This window comes from Salmo salar, chromosome 10, assembly GCF_965601325.2.
Source record: "Salmo salar chromosome 10, fSalSal1, whole genome shotgun sequence".
NCBI lineage: Eukaryota > Metazoa > Chordata > Actinopteri > Salmoniformes > Salmonidae > Salmo > Salmo salar.
Window position 1 is genome coordinate 99896828 of NC_138300.1, and position 20359 is coordinate 99917186.

General features: G+C 40.7%; 1 protein-coding gene across 2 annotated transcripts in view; it reads left to right on the top strand.

The window, feature by feature from the left end:
• The window catches only part of LOC106561310 (inactive serine protease PAMR1), a 52758-nt gene that overhangs the window by 16453 nt on the left and 15946 nt on the right, over positions 1–20359 (top strand). For both annotated transcript variants that reach the window (XM_082957293.1, XM_014125125.3), the window contains exons 2-6: positions 3831–4007; positions 7838–7963; positions 14412–14526; positions 17993–18210; positions 18895–19002. In XM_082957293.1, the coding sequence (XP_082813419.1) occupies positions 3831–4007; positions 7838–7963; positions 14412–14526; positions 17993–18210; positions 18895–19002 (744 nt within the window). The remainder of the gene's footprint in view (positions 1–3830; positions 4008–7837; positions 7964–14411; positions 14527–17992; positions 18211–18894; positions 19003–20359) is intronic.

Below are 20359 nucleotides of genomic sequence, written 5' to 3' on the forward strand. Positions count from 1 at the left end.
AGACAGGTAGGTTTATACAACCCCCAACTGTTGCAAACCAAAAAGTAGCATGGAAAAATAATGTGTACACGCATTTTTCCCCAAGGAAGATGAAGTTTATGAATTTCCTGCCTGGGCTGTGGGACAGTGGAATTATGAGATTAAAGGCCAGTTTATAATTGGTCTAATGACATGTCTGTAGACAATTAGAACACGACAAGTGTCACTGGTCAAAACGCATTTAATTTATACTCCGGAATGTCTGTAGACCATCACTGCAATGGTCTTCCTTGTCACACAGACATGAAAAAAGTATATTGTTGTGGTTATCGGACGGCCACAGCAACCAGACCAAATCCTCCTGTGCAGGCATTCTAATATTCTCAGATATAATTATCCACTTTTATTTCATCACAGTGTGGCAGTGAGTTATTTTCAGGAAGCTCGACATTACCTTGTAAATAATTATGATGTTCTGGGTTTATTTTCCTCTAATAATGAATAAAAGTAGCTTAAGTTAAGACATTGTCAGCTATGCTCATTATTTGAAATGGCTAGCCAAGTAGCTAACTAGATGGACTGTTAACCAGCCTTAACACTTCATGGTATTTTGCGTCCAGGATCCAAACAATCCATTTTATAATCTTGTGTAATTCACTTTATTCTTTAATCATATCAACGAGGATGACTATTTGACCGTTTTTACCGCCCTAGCGTCTGTACTGCTGTACATTGCTGTAGATCAGTGAGTGTAGCAGACGTGAGTCTGGGTGGAGTCCAGGTCCATAACCACGGGGGCTAGATTAGTCTACACAGACACTTAAAAGGTGCCATAGAAATCACAGGCTCCAGTCACTGTCGCCTCCACCATGGATCCCCTCCAGACTGCTGCTGGTAGTGAACTTAGTACCGAGCTCTGCAGAATATGAGACAACGACAAAGTAGACCTTCTACTGTGCTTCTTATAAAGCATAGAGTTCATTGTTGCTACCTTGCCGTCTAACCTAGATGCGTGAATAGAAAAACTGACTGGATACGTGAAAAGGTATTCAGACACTGCTGGAGGATAAATGGAAGTTGGTCAAATTGTCAAAACTGAATGCTGTAAGGCTGAGACGTGTTGGCTTAAACAAAATACACAAACAGGTCAGAGACAAAAACATTTAACATGGTTATTATGTTCATTCTGTGGAATGTGGTAATTTACAGTGAGCATGCCTCTGATGCGGTCTGGTTAAACGTATGAGTAATTGACTCCAGTAACAATGCTGGTGAGGCAGGCTGAATGTGGAGCTTTCTCAAATATCCCTACATGCTCTTTAACCATTTATGCTGAAGTCTTAAATGCAGGGAGAGACAGGGAGGAAAGATTAGTTAAGAAGAGAGAGAGAGAGAGAGAGAGAGAGAGAGAGACACGGTGTGACTGTGGTGAGGGTCATACAACCGGAGCTGGTGTAGAGAACTCCATGCTTCTGCTCCTCGAAAACCTGGCCCAGGCGACCTCTCCCTCCCCACATCCCGGTCCATCAGCCACCCTGGGGATCGGTCGAGGCGTGGGTCACCCCCCCTCTCATTTGTACTTCTCTTATGCTATCTCTCTCGGTTGCTCTCCCTGTCTCTTTCTCTCTCTATGTCCCCTCCCCCCATCCCTCCAAACGTGGCCATGCCGAGGAGGATGCTTGTGGTTTTCAGACTAGGAAATCCACAAAAATGTCAATATAAATAGACACTATGAGTTACTCATTTTTAGTAAGGGAGAAGCAGACAGCCAGTCAATTCTGAAGACATCATACAATACAGAAGAGACAAGTATGTATGGATGAGAACAAGAGTACTGGGCCACATGTGTTTTGAACACATAAAACCATCTGGGGGTTATTGAAGGGGAGGGACAGGCTTGTTGAGCAAGGGGCTGGTGTTTACATGAGTAATAGCATCATACTGGAATTATACTGGAATCCTGAAGTCATAGACATTATGTTAATAATGCATGCCCTGTGTAGACTACGCCCTGTTTAGACTACCCTCCCTGTTCTCACTGAGTAGAACATATTGTTTTGTTGTTTTACATTTGCAGTAACCCTTCTTTTCAGGGTTACCACAGCAATAATACGTCAGCCAAAGAACAATGGATCCAAAACAAAGAGTATTGCAAAATCACTCATTGATTTTTCCAGTATGAAAGCAGCACCATTAACTGTCTTCACTTAGCACTGATAATACATTTGACCTGGCCTCTTATGTAATCCATTCTCAGAGTGATTAATATAGAATAGTATGCCATTCCTAAACTGTTCTTGGATGGCAGAGATTAGATTCTTAAGGAGAAGTGCAGATCTTTCCAGGAGTAGAATATCATTTATGAGTTCATTAATGTTACATGGCCAGAGAGTTGTGGGAACTGTAGGGAGTGATATCTAACGGCATTCCAGGACATCTGTACATCCTGTCCAGCTGACTGTCCTCAAACAGACTCTCACAGATGAATCAAAGCCTCAACACTAAGTCACATACTCTGTGTGTGTATGGGTGTGTGTGAATGTGTGGACTAAAACATAATAACATACTGCTGAGGTTGTTACCATGACAGACCTGCACAGCAACAGGACTTCGGGTCAAAAAGAGGAGCCAGAGAGCTTCTTAATAAATTGAACAGTTCAGGCCTTATTTGCTGAATTTACACCTCATATGAAAACTGGAAACATTTATGTTGAAGTCTTCAATGCAGGGAGAGACAGGAAGAGAAGAGAAGTTAGAGGAGAGAGAGAGAGAGAGAGAGAGAGAGAGAGAGAGAGAGAGAGAGAGAGAGAGAGAGAGAGAGAGAGAGAGAGAGAGATGGTGTGACCGTGGTGAGGGGCATGTGACCGGTGTGGAGTCTCTGGCGAACTCCAGGCTGCTGCTCCTTGAAACCCCGGCCAGGCGACTTCTCCCTCCTCATGTCCTGGTCCATCAGCCTCTCTGGGGAGCGGTTGAGGCGTGGGTCCCCCCTATTGCCCTCTCATGTGTACTTCTACTTTTTCCACACACAGCACACGCTCTTGCACACACGCAGGCTTACTGAGCGGGACCTAATGGAGCCAATAAGTTGTGTAAGGTGCGAGTAGTTGAATTCACCTGTGAGCTATTTTATCTTCATTTATAGGCTATTTGATATTTTATTTAGAGTGTATCGATCGACCGACGGCCTGTACAGGTCCAGACTGAGGCACTCGTTTTTTAATTATTTTTTAAACATAGTTAATAATTTAACATTTTAAATGTCTTTCTCTTTTGAGACTTTTGTGTGTTTAATGTTAACTCTTAATTTGTGATTGTTTATTTCACTTGATTTGGCAATGATAACATGTTTCCAATGCCAATAAAACCTCTTTGAAAGAGCGAAGAGAGAGAGAGAGCAAGAGAGATTCTTTTTACTAAATGAATGTTCCTCATCATTTCTGGGTAACAATTAAGTTTCAAATGGTTAGAAAAAAACGTAAATATCTTCTTAGCAAAGAGCAATTTCTCAAGCAAGAATTTGCTAGGACTGTCTGGGAGTGGTCTGAGTGGGGGGGCGACTGAAAACTAGCTGTTATTACCAAATTAATGAAGTCTGATGTAAAAGAAAATGACAAAACACACACAGATGAGCAGGCAGAGGTGGAAAATATGGATAGGATGTCCCCATTAAGTAAATTAATTTTGTAAATACAACTCCGGATCCAGTCTTCTCCATCACCCTCACTTTAATAAATACCAGCTATAGGCTGACAGGATAATGGAATAGTTCCAAAATCTTGAAGCTAAAACTTTAAAGTATTTGAAAGTGTCTGACTTATGTATTTGACCCTGATGTACTGGTTGGTTCCCAGACTACAAGTACCTATATAACCACTGTCCGGGCCCAGAGTGGAACGTCATGTGTCGGGGCTGCTGTGAGTACGACGTGATTCGCTGTAAGTGTCCCCTCCAGGGCACCCCCGTTGGCTACGCTGTGCCTTGCTGCCGCAACGCCCTCAACGAGTGTGACCCCTGCATCATCCACCCAGGTAAACCTGTCCAACACACCACCATGCTGGCTCAAAACCTGGGATGTCCATCCATTTTGGTTATTTTGTCTGGTAAACCCATGGAGGACTGGTTGAATGCATTCCTGCATGCTGTGTATTCGATTTTATTGACAACACCATGGTCAGATACATTATGCCTTGGTGCTGGATTTGTTAATACATGTTTAATTTGCAAAAATACACAGTATATGAGGTCATTCTACCAGTACATTTCTGAAATGTCTGCCCCTACAGTACCGTTAGATCCAGCATCATGTATTGACTGATGTTGTAGCCTCTATGCCATCTGCCTCCAAGGCTCTGTTATAAGCCTGGCAGACATACAAGAGCAGTGTTATGTCACCTAGAGTGAAATGCAGTGAGTTTCGGCCAACCACATTAGAGAGCAATGCCTAAACCCAATTATTTTCCAGAAAATAGAGAGCTACATATTGAGAGACATTGTACAATCCATTAAATTTACTTTTACTTTCGTTGAGTGCATCCCTCTGTTGTGGAAATTACCACCATGGACACCTGAAGTCAATCTTAAATGAATCATTCTTTATTAACAGCAAGCTGGAGAGGTTCCAACAAACTCAATGCATGCACCATAGTACACGTCGGTCAGGAGCTCCCCCGGGCAGTCCCGTTAGTTCTCTTATATACTGCTTACACAAGCAAGTTATATTTGCATGATTTAGCTTATTCATTATTCATCATTAATTAATCATTAACATTTGGTTCATGCATGTGACCGACCAATACCTCATGAGCAGTGCTTAATTTGAGTCGGATCCTGCCGGAACAAGATCCGGCACCTCTCCGTTTTGGACTGTTTTATTCCGGAACCTAATTGGCCGGATCCGGTACCACTTGTGGCATGAAAAATTACTATCACTTTTTGCAATGTACAAGACCAAAGTTCAAGTTGTGGTGCCTCTTCGTTAATTCTCCTGCCCCCACAAAAAAATAACCTAATGTGAAAAAGTTGATTTTCAGCCTGGGCCTAATATTCTATGAGTTGATTTGGGTTGGGCCGGCCCGGGTTTATGGTTTGCGAAACATTGTAATGCTTTTTTTCTGATAAAAACTAGTTCATTGCATCCGCCATGGAGCCCAGTTTCATAATATGACCATATTTCCCAGCTGCTTGCCGTCGTTTTGAAGTAATCACAAAAAAACAGGCCTTATTTTAGGGCCTTTTTCACCATGCCAGTTCCTATTAGTTCGATTCAGCACCGTGGCACCAACTCGCCTTCCGAAAGTTCTATTCACTACTTATTGTTCTACGTTACAATCTCCTCTTTGTAATTATGTAAGTGTGAGCAGCGAGCTAATTTGTAATCGATCACTAGACCAGAAATAGTTAGAAGTTTTCCTTTTTTCCCAACTTTCTCATTACGCAGACATAAGCACAGTTGACACCATCGAGGTGCAGATGTTTACTTTCTACACTAGTTGTTTTTTTCCAGTTTCGTCCAACGAACAGATTGTAGTGGTAAATAAAAAGGGATAAATGTTTTTGTGCCATTTAGGCAAAATGGAATTTTAAGCATCACAAAACAGGCTCTGCGAACGTTCGATTCAATTCATTTGCTATGGGCTCGCGCTAGTGTTCCAGTTTAGCCAACATTATTTTGCTGTTTTTCAGCCTTGGGTGAATTTTGACTTGTTCTATTGTCCAGCCTACTGTGTGAGAAGCGCGGCAATATCTCTCACATAACTAGAATTAGATTCACTTTCTATGATCGCTCTCCCTCTCTGCTCTGATAGACATGAGCCTGCAACTCTCATCTCTCAGCGTGTTGCACTTCATCATTTATTTCCTTATAGAATCAAAGCTGCGCGAAGGGTTCTGGAGGAACTTCACCACCCCCTGATAAATTCAAATACATTTGCCAAAGTTATAGAAGTATTGCTGTCTGTTCAGAATTGCTGTCTGTTCAGAATGAAATCATTCAGAATAGCCTACAACACCATGAGAATCCCTGTAATTTAGCCACAGAGGATCAACATCTTGTTTAAAAAAATAGCCTTGCTGTGGATTGTAGCGCAATAACAAGGAATAGCCTACAGTCGGGAACACGTGGCAAATCTGTCAGTGAAAATACAACACGCAGACAAAACAGGCCTTTCGCAATATTTCAAATGCAGTCGAGGGAAAACACAGGTTGGAAAGCAATGACTCCTGCTGAAAAGAGAAGACTATGCTGGAACACTACCGAAATATTTGATCAACTTCCAAATATTGTTTTACAAAAGAGAGGGGGTAGGCTTTTGGAACGAGCTCATCAACAATCGGCAGTGAAACTGGAAAGCATTTTTAGGACTATAATTTCATCCTCATATTGTAGCCTACAATATAATGTCTCCACACACCTAGGCTTAGGCTATTGATGGATTCAAGACAAGGTCATTTTTATTGATCTCAGATTTTTAGATTGTCAGTGCCATTTCGATCATTTGTGCAGTATTAAAAAAGATTCTGCCAAAGTCTAAAGTAAAATGACGTAGAATTGCATGAAATGTGTTTTTAAACGGCCAACAATTTCATGGTCCCGAGGCTACTAAAAATTATCCCAATGTGTGCAACTTCTGTAAGTGCCTCTGCTGTACTCTACTGCTCTATGCCACTACCACAAATGCAATGATATGCATACAATGCTATATAATAAAGGTGATTTTTTTCTTATGCTTTCTGATACCTCAGAAGTCCCTAGGTCACCCCCTTCTAGCACTCACTTTTGTTCTGGCACCTTCTGATTTACAAATTAAGCACTGCTCAAAAGGCTTCTTCTCTCCAAGCTGAGACCTTGAAACTGAGACACCCCTTTTGGTTCTCAAAACAATGTTCTGGGCGTACTGCCAAATTGCTTATACTGATTGAGAGGATTCCTCCCAGGCACGATCAATCAGTCAGTTGTATGCAACCCAGTCGAATTGGTTATTAGAAAAGCACAAACATAACATTTTCCTTCACACCTCTATGTTTGCTCTTCTGTTGTGTATTTACTCTGTGTGGGAGGTCTGTTGGCAATAATAAGGTTAATACAGCATAAATAATCTAAGAGAAAACATATTGCTGAAAAAGCACAATGAGTAGGTATAATATTTAACCACAAGTTGTTGCATGAATTATTGACCTATGGGAATATGCTAATACTTTCTCTTTATCAACATATATTCTTCATCTGCTTCATCTTCACATCACATGTACTCCTCGGCCTGAACTATTGGCCAGACACCCACACATTATTGACACTAACACACGCATGCGCATCCCTTTCCACCCTGAGGATACTGTATGGAGGAGGAGACATGGTAAAGTCATGTGATGTTTACACTGATACCTGTTGGTGTTTATATGTCCTGCTGCTGCATCCCTGACACCCATATCCCTGACTCCCAGCCTGTCCTCAGGATGTCTGCACTGCAGAGCACCACAGAACCCCCAAAGTGAAAATACATCTGAAACTCAGTCCTTCTGGGGGTTTTCTGGACATTTCTATTTCAGGAAGAACACATGTGTTTTTGTTATTTTGTTACCCTGGTACAGTAGATGATGAGCCTGATGAGTTTAGCAGGACTGAGCTAAAGAGCAAACAGGCACTAACGGGAATACAGTAAAGGTATGTGGCTGATTGTAACCGAACTGTCATTGGGAACGGTCAAACCAAGACTGTGACTGAATGCATCACCCTTATGTTGAAGAGGTTTTAGATGTTTTAGTGTTCAATCAGCACTATCTAACCTCTTACTCTTTGTCTCTTTCTCCTAGCATTCACCCTCTTTCTTTTCTTTTCTTTTCTCTCCTCTCTCTGTCTTAGGTTGCAGCATATTTGAGAACTGTAAGCGGTGTAACAATGGGACGTGGGGGCCCAGAGATGATTTCTTCGTCAAAGGGAAGTACTGTGCTGAGTGTCGACCCGGCTGGTCAGGCGGTGACTGCTTGAGTGAGTGACTTCACTCCTTCCATATACCTCTACCCACATTACCTCCCAGAATGGTTATGGGTAAAACTCACCCTTAACCACAGATCTAGGATCAGTTTACTTTATTCCCCCAGTTGAAACAAAAACCATTAGGGGGATTAAATAATATCTGACCCTGTATCAAGGTTATAGGCAACTTCTACTAGCTTCCCTTCCATGCCTATAGGCACATACCTTCTACCTACAACCCAGTTAAACTGAACAAAATATAAATGCAACATGCAACAATTTCTAAGATTTTACTGAATTACAGATCATATAAAAAAAATCTGTCAATTGAAATACATTCATTAGGCCCTAATCTATGGATTTCATATGAATAGGAATACAGATACGAATCTGTTGTTCACAGATAACCTTAAAAAAGAGGTAGGGGTGTGGATCAGAAAAACAGTCAGGATCTGGTGTGACCACCATTTGCCTCATGCAGCGTGACGCATATCCTTCACATAGTGGATCAGGTTGTTGATTGTGGCCTGTGGAATGTAGTCCCACTCTTCTTCAATGGCTGTGTGAAGTAACTGGTTATTGTCGGGAACTGGAACACACTGTCGTACACGTCAATCCAGAGCATCCCAAACATGCTCAATAGATGACAGTTCTAGTGAGTATGCAGGCCATGGAAGAACTGGGACATTTTCAGCTACCAGGAATTGTATACAAATCCTTGCAACATTGGGCCGTGCATTATCATGCTGAAACATGAGGCGGATTAATGGCATGACAATGGGCCTTAGGATCTCGTTACGTTATCTCTGTGCATTCAAATTGCAAACGATAAAATGCCATTTTGTTCGTTGTCCGTAGTTTATGCCTGCCCATACCATAACCCCACCGCCACCATGGGGCACTCTATTCACAATGTTGACATCAGCAAAGCACTCGCCCACATGACGGCATACACTTGGTCTGTGGTTGTGAAGCCGGTTGGACATACTGCCAATTTCTCTAAAACAAGATTGGAGGCTGCTTATGGTAGAGAAATTAACATTATATTCTCTGGCAACAGCTTTGGTGAACATTCCTGCAGTCAACATGCCAATTTCACACTCCCTCAAAACTTGTGACATCTATAGCATTGTGTTGATTATTAGACAAGGTTCACTTGTGTAATGATCATGCTGTTTAATAATCTTCTTGATATGCCACAACTGTCAGGTGGATGGATTATCTTGGCAAAGGAGAAATGCTCACTAACATGGATGTAAACAAATGTGTGCAGAAAATATTAGATAAATAAGCTTTTTATGCGAATGGAACATTTCTGTGACCTTACATGTTGTGTTGATATTTTGGTTCAGTGTACTATAGGAGAGACGTCTGGCACAACTGTATATTAGGTGGATGAAAGCCAAATGCCTCAGGGTTTTATCATTCAATGAGCTGAAATAACAAGTCAAGACACTGTTAATCAACATCCTGGAATCTCACAATACCATTTGATATGTCTTGTCTGGAGTATAGCTTTAACAATATGCAAATAACAAAATGTGCTGTGAGGCACAGGTAGAAAGACTTTTCATCAACAGCAGAAACTTGGCATGTGTTTGTGGCTCTAGGCCGCAGGCCTGTGGTTTCTGCGTATTTTGAATATTTTTTCCAGCCTGCAGTTTTAATTTGTCTCCCATTTGAAATGTATTATTTTTCGTGTATTTTTTATGTGCTATCTAGAAACTAAACGGGTTCTTCGGCTGAGCCCATAGGAGAACCCTTTTTGCTTCCAGGTAGAACGATTTACACAGAGGGTTCTACATTGAACCCAAAAGTGTTCTACCTGGAACCAAAAATGGTTCTCCTATGGGGACAGCCGAAGAACCCTTTTGGAACCCTTTTCTCTACGAGTGTATACCATTTTCTTACTACGTAACTAGTAACCAACATGCAATTCCTCAACTCTACAAGGCAATAACATACAGTGTAATTTGAAAACATTTCTAAAAACATAATTCCACTTTGACATTATGGGGTATTGTGTGTATTGTAGATCAGTGCCTTCAGAAAGTGTTCACACCAAGATTTGTCGGACTAAAATGGATTTAATTGTCATTTATTGTTAACGATCGAGTGGAATAAATGATATATACTGTATATACATTGTTGTCCTTAAGACATTTTTCCACAAATTTGGAAGTATGCTTGGGGTCATTGTCCATTTGGAAGACCCATTTGTGACCAAGCTTTAACTTCCTGACTGATGTCTTGAGATGTTGCTTTAATATATCCACATAATGTTCCTACCTCATGATGCCATCTATTTTGTGAAGTGCACCAGTCCCTCCTGCAGCAAAGCACCCCCACAACATGATGCTGCCACCCCCGTGCTTCATGGTTGGGATGGTGTTCTTCGGCTTGCAAGCCTCCCCCTTTTTCCTCCAAACATAACGATGATCATTATTGCCAAACAGTTCTATTTTTGTTTCATCAGACCAGAGGACATTTCTCCAAAAAGTACGATCTTCGTCCCCATGTGCAGTTGGAAACTAGTCTGGCTTTTTTATGGCTGTTTTGGAGCAGTGGCTTCTTCCTTGCTGAGCGGCCTTTCAGGTTATGTCGATATAGGACTCGTTTTACTGTGGATATAGATACTTTTGGACCTGTTTCCTCCAGCATCTTCACAAGGTCCTTTGCTGTTGTTCTGGGATTGATTTGCACTTTTTGCACCAAAGTACGTTCATCTCTAGGAGACAGAATGCGTCTCCTTCCTGAGCGGTATGACGGCTGCGTGGTCCTATGGTGTTTATACTTGCGTACTATTGTTTGTACAGATGAACATGGTACCTTCAGGCATTTGTAAATTGCTCCCAAGGATGAACCAGACTTGTGGAGGTCTGCAATTTTTTTCTGAGGCCTTGGTTGATTTCTTTTGATTTTCCCATGATGTCAAGCAAAGAGGCACTGAGTTTTAAGGTAGGCCTTGATATACATCCACAGGTACACCTCCAATTGACTCAAATTATGTCAATTAGCCTATCAGAAGCTTCTAAAGCCATGACATCATTTTCTGGAATTTTCCAAGCTGTTTAAAGGCACAGTCAACTTAGTGTATGTAAACTTCTGACCACCTGGAATTGTGATACAGTGAATTATAAGTGAAATAATCTGTCTGTAAACAATTGTTGGACAAATTACTTGTGTCATGCACAAAGTAGATGTCCTAACTGACTTGCCAAAACTATAGTTTGTTAACAAGAAATTTGTGGAGTGGTTAAAAAATGAGTTTTAATGACTCCAACCTAAGTTTATGTAAACTTCCGACAACAACTGTATATTTTTTTACATACATTTTTACACTAATATATATTGATTAGATACTGTAAGTATTCAACCCCCTGCGTCAATACATGTTAGAATCACCTTTGGCATCGATTACAGCTGTGAGTCTTTCTGGGTAACTCTCTAAGGGATTTGCACACCTGGAGTGTAAGATAGTTTCCCATTATTCTTAAAAAAAATCTTAAAGCTCTGTCAAGTTGATAATCATTGCCAGACAGCTATTTTCAAGTCTTGCAATAGAGTTTCAAGCCAATTTCAATCAAAACTGTGACTAGGCCACTGAGGAATATTCCATGTTGTCTTGGTAAGTAAACACTTGGCCTTGTGTTTTAGGTTATTGTCCTGCTGAAAGGTGAATTTGTCTCCCAGTGTCTGGTGGAAAGCAGACCGAACCAAGTTTTCCTCTTGGATCTTACCTGTGCTTAGATCTATTCTGTTTATTTTTACCCAAAACAAAACTGCATAGCCCTTGCCAATGACAAGCACACCCATAATATGATGCTGCCACCACCATGCGTGAAAACATGTACTCAGTCATGTGTTGGATTTGCCCAAAACACAACACTTTGTATTCAGTATTACTTTAGTGCCTTATTGCAAACAGGATGCATGTTTTGGAATATTTGTATTGTGCACAGGCTTCCTTCTTTCCAATCTGTCATTTATGTTAGGATTGCGGAGTAATAACAATGTTCTCCTATCACAGCCATTAAACTCTGTAACTGTTTTAATATCACCATTGGTCTCATGGTGAAATCCCTGAGCGGTTTCCTTCCCCCCTGGCAACTGAGTTAGGAAGGGAGCCTGTATCTTTGTAGTAACTGTGTATATAGATACACCATCCAAAATGTAATTAATACCTTCACCATGCTCAAAGGGATATTCAGTGTCTACTTTATTTTATTTTTACCCATCTACCAATAGGTGCCTTTCTTTGTGAGGCCTTGTAATACCTCCCTGGTCTTTGTCATGAAATACACTGCTTGACTGAGGGAAGTTAGAAATAATTGGATGTTTGGGGTATAGAGATGGGGTAGTCCTTTAAAAATCATGTGAAACACTATTATTGCACACAGAGTGAGTCCATACAACGTATTATGTGACTTGTTACTTTACTCCTGAACTTATTTAAGCTTGCCATAACAAAAGGGTTGAATACTTACTGACTCAAGACATTTTAGCTTTTCATTTGTAATTAATTGGGAAACATTCTAAAAACATAATTTCACTTTGACATTATGGGGTATTGTGTGTAGATTTGTGTCACAAAATCTCAATATAATCAATTTTAAGTTCAGGCAGTAACATAACAAAATGTGACCGACCTGGTCGATTTGGTCTTATGTGGCAAAATTTGAAATTGTGTTTTTTACATTGGATAAAAGAAGAGACTCAGAACTAGACAATGGTTTAACATACACTACAGTTGAGGAACAATGGAAAAGTAATTCTGCTTTGAAAGTTGATACATTTGTAACCTCACTTTAATGTTTTGGTAAACCTACTGGAGAGCTCTCCTTTGTCTACACCCATTCAGCATCGTTCACACCCTCTTAAGCCTTAGTCCCACCCATCTCTTTAAGGATTCACATGTGAGGCCAAGTACTAAACAACCAAAGATTTCAAGGCTAAAGGCTGGTTTATACTATGTCTATTGACAGTTGTTGCAGTGACATCATGAACATGCTATTGTCGTCCGACATCAAACTTGTCGTTGTCGTTTTGAAAAAGTATAAACACAAAAACTACAGGCTGCATGACACCAGCAGCCTGGTGGTACAAAATAGCATAACTACTGTAGTGTTTTTTAAAACCAATATATCCACCCATTTAAACATGTATTTAGTGTTTGTCAATCTAGCGAACCAGGCAACTAAAAGCAACTTTTCTAAACAATGTTTTGGTTTGTTTTTAGCTTGTTAGCTAGCTAGCTAGCTGGCTAGCCAGTTCAAATAATGACCATGCCATATAGCTGACAACATCTTCACTTTAGCTCATTTGTCTTCATTATTACAGAAAAATAAACTCACAACAAAATCATTATTTACAAGTTAATGGCAAGTCAATTACAGAAAATAGCTTACGGGTGTGAGTGTGATGAAATAAAAGCAGGGCTTTCTACCGGAGAATTTTAGAACTTGGACACTGTCTCATTGACCTGACGTTATATTGTAATTTGACTTTGGTGCAGGTCACATTCTTCACATTACCCTCTCTGGTAAACACATACTATATCAAATAAAATCTAAGTTGATTTGTCACATGCACAGGTCACAGAAGGTGTGGTGAAATTGTTACTTTCATAGTAGAGTATTTTGTTTAGACATGTAGCTAACTAGCTAAATAATTAACCATAATCCCAACTCATAACGTTACTACCCTGCATGAATCTTCAGGTAGCTAACCATTCAGGTTCAACGTTGGTTAGCTAGCTAACATTAGGCTATAACTAGCAATGCAAATGGCTCTGGGATACAAATAATATTACTAGACAGATCATACACACTTATCATTAGCTAACGAGCCAGCCAGCTAACATTAGCTAGCTAGCAAGCTAACAGTATGTTTTAACTTCAAATGAAAACGATTTTCTGACAAAATTAGAAACGTATAATATCTGAAAATGTAGCTAGCTAGACTATCTTAACCGTATACATGGATGGACCCTTCTCCCTCTCTGTCACGAATGCCATGGTTGCCCTTAGTTTGAAGATGTAATCTGGAGCCAGGTGTTTTATACAACAGCCTTCTGTGTGTTCTCTTTTCAACTCCCTCTGCGTATTTGCAATCAAACGGCAGAATTTCCTTCATACCCTTAGCTATCATACTATAAAAATGTTTATGTTCAAATGCCTCTCCTGTGAAGTAGTGAGGTGTGACATACACCTAGTTCACTGAAATGAGTCCCAAATGTGGAAAAAGTCAAGGGGTGTGAATACTTTCTGAAGGCACTGTATGAGCTACACAACACAATGATTTACTTGTAATGAATAGAAACTGGCCAAATTATGATTCAAACGATCAGCTAGTATGCTGTCTTACAGTAACATATAATTACATCAAGAAATGAAAAGCCTATTGCATTGCATAATTATGTAAAGTGTGAGCTCTGAATTGGTTCTTTTCCTGTTTACAGAGTGTGGAGGAGTGATCCATAAACGTCAGGGCCACATAGTCCTGGAGAGCTACCCCACCAACGCTCGTTGTGAGTGGACTGTTCAGGTGGACCGAGCATTCACCATCGATTTCAGGTGGGTGTGACCAACCACGTATTTGACCTGGGTTGTCTCTGAACTTCAAGACCGAGTTAGTTCACTGAACTTAAAAATCTCTACGGGATTGCTGTCCCCATACCGGGATGGTTGAGCTAATGTGCGCTAATGTGATTAGCATGACGTTGTAAGTAACAGCAAACTTTGCAGGACATATGGGCAGAAAGCTTAAATTCTTGTTAATCTAACTGCACTGTCCAATTTACAGTAGCTATTACAGTGAAAAAATACCATACTATTGTTTGAGGAGAGTGCACAACAATTTTTTTTAAATCAATTGATACATTCACCTCTGAAGGTAAATAATGTACTTACATTCAGTAATCTTGCTCTGATTTGAATCCTGAGGGTCCCAGAGATAAAATGTACCACAGTTTTGTTTGATAAAATCCATTTTTATATTCAAATGTAAGATCTGGGTTCTACAGTTTGAACCCCTGCTGCCTCTGGCTCCACACCCACCCCGCCCGGCCATCTAGATGTGTGAAAGTTAGTGTATAAGCTAATGATCCATCATGTATGACATTCCTGGGAGTGTGTAAACTTAAATGTTATATTACCATATCATTTTTGTATTTTCTCTATAGTTATGTACTTATAAATGTATCAATTTACCAATTCGGCACCTTTGGGCAGACTTGATACAAAATATTGTCCAGTATTACAATGCTTCATTGGATCAATCTGAAACTTTGCACACACACTGCTGTCATCTAGTGGTCAAAATCTAAATTGCGCCCAAACTGCAATATTATATTATGGCCTTTCTCTTGCATTTCAAATATGATGGAACAAAAAATATTTAGAAAACTCATGTTTTTTTGTTTGTATTATCTTTTACCAGATCTAATGTGTTATATTCTCCTACAGCCATTTCACATTTCCACACACTTCAAAGTGTTTCCTTTCAAATGGTATCAAGCATATGCATATCCTTGCTTCAGGTCCTGAGATACAGGCATGGGTATGTCATTTTTGGCGAAAATTGAAAAAAAGGGTCAGATCCTTAGGAGGTTTTAATTTAAGCCTGGTGTTGCTCAATGACAGCTAGTTCTAGCTAGTCTAGCATTGTGAAACAATAAGTGTCACTTAGTCATATTTTCCTCTGACATGAAAAGGCTAGACTTTGGCCTCTCTGGTGACCATCTGTAATAGTTATTAATACTTGACCCATTTAAGACTAATTTAATTTCAGTTTTCACAGTTCTATGAGAGGTATTTCATGGCCCAATGTCTAGACGAAGGTTGGAACCACTCATAGTCTTGAGGAAAAGTCATTGCATTTCATTTATGTGATGTATTTTTTCCAAAATACATAAAACTTTTTGACAGGCAAGCATATATTTGAGGGCTTTTATGATAAAAAAAATAGCCACATTGAATATTGAGCTGCATTCAGTCTGTTGGCACAATGCATAGTACATACAATAATAGTTTGTGTGTTAAGATAAACAGTTCCATAGTAAAAAAATTGCATTTTTCACATACACATAAAGTACCAGGTTAAACTACACAACCATGCCAAGCTCAGACAAGCTCCATGATCAGAAGACAAATGCGTCTGCAAGTACAGTAAAGAAATAAAACAGGTTTTCATGCCCGCTTGGGCTATCGTCACACGACATGGTCTATCGACAGAAAGAGATTGATGAAATATCTCCAAGTGAAGAAATAGGGCCTCATACTGCTGTTTTATGAATTTATGACATACACGCCACATAAACCATGAATGAAATAGTGCTCCTCTCTGTTTCATGTTGCTCTGCTCATAGTTGGATTAATGGAAAGTTATGAGTTTTGGCATCAGCCAGCTAAACCTTACTGGCACGGCCATCTTCTATTTATTACTCACTACTCTTGGCTACATCGCGCTTATTTATTGCCGTACTAATGATGGACAACAACACACTCAGCGAGTTACACAACAACACACGCTGCACGCCAATACTTTTAAGGCCCTAAGATATTCCTGAAAACGAAAACCCAGGGCCAATTAGCACAAGCCCCCTTTTTTCTGAACTAGGAAAGTCAGTTAAGAACAAATTCTTATTTTCAAAGACGGCCTAGGAACTGCCTTGTTCAGGGGCAGAACGACAGATTTGTACCTTGTCAGCTAGGGGATTCAAACTTTCAACCTTTCGGTTACTAGCCCAACACTAACCACAAGGCTACCATGACGTAAGAGACTTTGATAACACTTAGGGGAACTTGGTATTGTGACAAAGTCTGATTTAAAATATGAAGTAAAATTCTCCTTTGTATGTCGAGCCAAAGATCTTAAATCTACAAATATATAATGTAAACTCACACTCCATCCAAATCCTTGTTTTCTGTATTCCCTTTACTGTTTCCAGCTGGCATCACTCACTGTTTTTGCAGCCTGTGTCACTAACAATTGTATCGTCATATCTTACATTTTTCATCTTAGCTCAAGTGCATTATTATCCCATTAGTTCCATACAGTAACAATTGTAGCTTTGTTGCCTCAAATTGGACAGCATTAGACATGATCTCAGCTGAAAGCCTTGCAGATTTATTTTTTATAACGACTCTGAGTCAATTTCTTTTTAGCATTGATCTCTTTTGCAGACGAGGGAAGCATAAAAAAAGATGACCGTATGAAAAAGTACTCATCAGTGTTGCCTTGGTGAAAAGATTCCATATCCATAATAGATTTCGCTTCCACCACAATGGGAGGAATTTAAACATTCAATTCTCACCTCCATTTAAAAGGAAGTGAGTTGTGCAAAGTAGTGGAATCACTGTTCCAATCACTACTGCTGGCTGTAGTAAAATTCAGGGGTGTGAGATGGTGCCAGCCAGGATGGCAGAGCCAGTAAAGCCAGGTAGGCGCTCCCTCTTACGGTTGCTCCAGGAAAACAAGGGATCTAGCAGGAAAGAAAGAGAAGCCTCCCTACTCAGAGTCAAGGGGGGCAACGAGGTGCAATAACACTCCATTTACATCATGTTTACCATGTATACCAAGTGAGAAATCTCTTAATTGGTTTTAAATGGAAAATCCAGGCCTGGTTACTGCAATGAAAACTTTCTGGCTGGAATAAACAGAGGAGTGAAGGGATGACTGAATGGTATAAGTGACTAGCTGAAACAAACCGTGCCAATTGGCTTTCATATACACACCTTTTAAATGTCACTGCAAGAGAATAGGTACGTTGTCAAAATAAATACTTTTTTCACTGCAATGTTTTAGCTGTAGACACATCTATTTCCAGGTTTATTCAAGGTGAGGAGATCAATTTATGTGGATTTGTGTCTCAAACCAACCCCCCAAACCCTATACTCCCATTAGTACTTCACATTGAGGTAAACTGTCAATACCACTAAATAAACTCAGTTGACCTCTGCTACAGGTACAATCATTTAGAACAGTCTCCCCAAGCTACTTCTAACCACCCTCCCTCTATCCCTTCCTCTCCACCCACAGGTTCATGATGCTGAGCCTGGAGTTTGACCATTCCTGTCGCTACGACTACATCGAGGTGCGTGATGGTGACAGTATCAACTCTCGTGTGATTGGTCGGTTCTGTGGGAACAACAGGCCTGCTCCAATCCAGAGCTCTGGCAACTCCCTACACGTCCTGTTTGTAGCCGATGGCTATAAGAACTTTGACGGCTTCTTCGCCACCTTCCAAGAAAGCTCAGGTAGGAACAGTACCTCCCAGAGTAGATTTAGTACCAAAAGTTGGCAAATTGATGAATAAGATCTGGGAATATATTGTGGTTTGCAAATATCCCATCATAAGTTGGGAAAGTTTAGAAAAATACTTGAGGGCTTCGGTAGCAACCTGAATGTTAACTTATGGCTGTTATGATAACTAAGCAGAGCACACCCTTATCAAACTCATTCCAGGGAATCCCTGCTTGGCAGCCTAAGAGAGAAACCACATAAGTACCAACTTAACCTGTCACTCAGCTCCTCATTCAAACCCAATCACCATGAACACACATGGTAACACAGTACTCCAAGCACTCCACTGAAGCCAAAAAATACATACCACAGGCTACTGTACATTTTGGGGATGGGTGTTGGAGAGAATTTAAACACCACATGAACACATGAATTTAAACACCAAAGTATTTTCTCACCTGTATACAGTTTATACTTTTTTTGCCATATCCCCCAAATAAACAATCCACTACAAACTTTGACTGTATTTCAGATCAATACTCAGGACAGATCAATGGTTCCTCTCCTGGTCTCCTTTGATTAGTGCAGATGAAGGGTGGGAGCGAGGAAAGCCTGCAATTATGTGTATATTTTTTAACTACTGTTATGTAGCCCATGTAATGTGTCTAAGCCTCCTTTCTGCTCCCGTGTGTTTTCAGCATGCAGCTCCTCTCCCTGTCTCCATGATGGAACCTGTATCCTGGACACGTCCCACTCCTACCACTGTGGCTGTCTGGCTGGCTACACTGGACAGAGGTGTGAGAATGGTGAGTACACTAAACTTTGGGTCAATCTATTCACAGAGGTGATGTGACTTGTGTTACTGGTGTCTTCCAGCTGTATAGTACAGTTAAAACAAAGACCTCAGACAACAAGCATGCAGAGTATCTATGTTGGAATTCTCCCATGACCATCTCTTCAGAGAGTCCCATTAGTGCTTACAACAATGAGTAAGTCACAATCACTGATCATCTCCCTATTCCCTACTGGTCATCTCCCTATTCCCTGCTGTCATCTCCCTCTCTAGCCCTGTGAAATCAGCAGCTGGGGAAACTGTGTCCCATGTCGACAGATGGACCATAAACCACTATGACCACCTGACAGAATTCTGACTTCATGAAACTGCACCTCACCATCTGAGTTTACTGTATGTATGGATAGTAAACATCTTGGAGAGAAAGACCGACCCAGAGCGAATGACGAGAGCGAGAGAGAGAGGCAGAGAGGAAGAGAGAGAATGACAGATATGGGCAAATGGAAAATAAGTGAGCAAGACTAAGCTAGGCTAAGCTTCCCACAGCCCATCTCAATCTGGGTCAGTCACCTGCCTGCCAACCAAACCATGCCATGCAGCCCTCTACCTCGTCCCGAGAGGGCTCCAACATGGCCCTGTATAGCTGGAGCTCCTTCTGTCCACAGCTTCACCACAACCCTGCTTCTTTATGGCCGTCTGGACTCAGGCCTAGGTTTCCTTACCCAGCATCACGCCCCTCCACCCCGCCCCTCTCCTCCCCCCGGACCCTTTGAAAACAGCAAGAGCCTTGTAATATTTTTAGGGCTAAAATTGAGACTATACAACTAATGTTGAACGAAACTGCTTCTATAATATGAGGCAGCTTTTCCATTGGATGAGAGGAGATCATAAAACGCATGGGAGAAGTGGAGGGATGGAATTTCGTCCATCTGGTATTCCCGTGAGGAGGGATGGACTGCTCGTTTGTGTGGTAGATTTAGGATAACACTAATGTCGTATACAACCATTATCAGAATAACATGATTTCAAGAAAGGATTCTTTCCTAACTCTCTGTATATGTCGGATGCAGTCTTTATTTTAGACTAAGAATATTGAACCATAGTTTCCGAGACGTTGACAGGACTTAGTGGTGAATTAATTGTGCTTCTTTAATCATAACATCCTCTGTTAGCATTCTTTCATAATTGCACTATGACTCATCCAAGTAGAGAGAGCCCAGTGGGAGATATACTGGTGGAGAGAGACAGACAGATGGACAGACAGACAGACAGACAGACAGACAGACAGACAGACAGACAGACAGACAGACAGACAGACAGACAGACAGACAGACAGACAGACAGACAGACAGACAGACAGACAGACAGAC